This window comes from Oxyura jamaicensis, assembly GCF_011077185.1.
Source record: "Oxyura jamaicensis isolate SHBP4307 breed ruddy duck chromosome 25 unlocalized genomic scaffold, BPBGC_Ojam_1.0 oxy25_random_OJ70689, whole genome shotgun sequence".
NCBI classification, from domain to species: Eukaryota; Metazoa; Chordata; class Aves; order Anseriformes; family Anatidae; genus Oxyura; species Oxyura jamaicensis.
This window is the reverse complement of record NW_023304691.1, coordinates 293-2,191: the sequence shown is the minus strand read 5'-3', so window position 1 is coordinate 2,191 and position 1,899 is coordinate 293. Positions and strand designations below refer to the sequence as shown.

The 1,899-nt window shown below is 77.1% G+C and overlaps 1 protein-coding gene across 1 annotated transcript; it reads right to left on the bottom strand.

The window, feature by feature from the left end:
- Positions 1-342: 342 nt before the first annotated feature.
- On the bottom strand, positions 343-1,512 carry LOC118158292 (mothers against decapentaplegic homolog 9-like). The gene is made up of 4 exons (XM_035312931.1): positions 1,071-1,512; positions 929-949; positions 623-812; positions 343-496 (listed from the first exon to the last, which is right to left on the bottom strand). Exons 1-4 carry the CDS (start codon positions 1,510-1,512, stop codon positions 352-354), a joined length of 798 nt encoding a protein of 265 aa, XP_035168822.1. The 3' UTR covers positions 343-351.
- Between the last annotated feature and the right edge of the window lie 387 nt (positions 1,513-1,899).

Genomic DNA, 1,899 nt, shown 5'->3' with positions numbered 1-1,899 from the left:
GGGGGGGGGGACACACATGGGTTGGGGGGGGGGTCAGGGCACCCAAGATGAGCAGCGGGGTGCTGGGCGCCCCTCGGGTGCTTACCGGGGTGCGCGGACACCGGCTGCTGGTACGGCGCGGAGCTATGGTGCGGGGGCCCTGGGGTAGGGGGGGTGTGGGGGGGGCACAAAATGGGGTGAGCGCTGCAAGGCCGTGCCCCCTCCCCACCCCGCTGCCCCCCCCCCCCCCCCCCCCCCCCCCCCGCCCCAACGCGGGGGGTGGGGGGGGGGGGGGGGGGGGGGGGGGGGTCAGCGTGCGGGACCCCCCCGGTAAAGCCGGGGGTCGCAGCGATGTGGGGGCAGCCCCGGTACTCACCGTGGTAGGGAGGCTTGGGGGGCGCGGGGTACCCGTTCTGCGGGGGGGGCTGCGCTGGCGTGGCCGGGGGCGGGGTGGGGCAGGCGATCCGCAGCAGCCCCTCGCCGTGGGGCAGCGGGAGCAGGGGGCCGCCGGGGGCCACTGCGGGTTGGGGGAGGGGGTTGGGGGGGGGGGGGGGGCCCGGGGTGGTGCCCCCAAACCCCTCCCCAAGAATGGGGCTGAGGCGGGGGGGTAGGGGACGGACGTGGAGAGTCAGGGGGGTCTTACCTGGGGGCGACATGGGCAGCGCGGGGTAGAGGCTCCCGGGGGCGCGGGGGGATTCGGGGAGCGGCGGGGGGGGGCAGCGGCGGGCGGTAGGGCTCGGCGGGGGGGCGCGGCGCCCGCTTGGCCCCGTGCGGCACCTCCATCTGCACACAGTCATGGACAAACTCCTCCTTCACCAGGCGGGCGGGGGGCACTGGGCGGGGGGGACACCGGAGACCATTGGGGGGCACGGGGACCCGCTGGGGACGTGGGGGGGGCCCACACCGAGGGGCTGCCGGCTGCGGGGCCGCAATGGGGCCGGGGTCTCACCTGCGCTGGGGATGCTCAGACCTGGCGGGGAGAGACGGGGAGGGCGGGGGGGGGAGTTACGGGGGGTCCCCCCAAGGGGAAGGGTGGGGGGGGCCGGGGGGGGGGGGGGGGGGCTGGAGGTGTCGGGGCTGGGCTGGCTCACCGATGGCCGGGGCCACCACGCGCTCGTAGTGGTAGGGGTTGACGCAGACGCTGTCGTACTTGAGGTCGAAGGCGAACTGGCAGAACTTGGCGTGCTTCAGCTCGTTCTTGTGCAGGTCCGGCCAGCGCCACAGCCGGGCGTAGATGACGTGGGGGAACCCCTTCCTGCCCGCCACCTGGGGGGGGGGCCAGGCGAGGGGGCAAGGTGGGGGCCCAGCGGGACGCGGCGCCCCCGCCACGCACGGCCGGCCCCACCGACAGCGGCACCCCCAGCGTGGGGATGGGGGGGGGACGGGGGTTGGACCCCCCCCAAAGCATCCCTCACACCCCCCCACCCCCCCCCCAAATAAATCCCCGCAGCTCGGGGCTGGCGCCAGGCTGGGACCCCGCAGCGGCGGGGGGCTCCCCCTGCGCCTCCCCGGAGCCGCGCGCGCTGCAGACATAACAACCCCCCCGCGCCCCCCCCGCCGCAGGCTGCCAGACAGTGACTCATCCGGCAAGGGGGGCAGCGCCGCCGGGGGACGGGGATGCCGGAGCAAGGGGGGGGGGACGGGACAGCGGGCGGGGGGCAAAGCAGCCCCCCGTGATGCTGCGGGGAGGCTCTGCCCTGCCGGGGGGGGGGGCTGCTCTGCCTGCCCCCTGCCCCCCCCAGCCACGTGTGGCTGTGGGGTGAGAGCGCAGACGCTGAAATCAGCGCGGCGCCGGGCACGGAGCTGTGGGGTGGGGATTGTGGGGACCCCCCCTCCACGCACCCCTCTGGTAGGGGGTGCCCCTCTGGTGGGTCTCCCCCTGCGCCCATGCCTGCCCCCCCCCCCCCCCCCCTTCCCCCC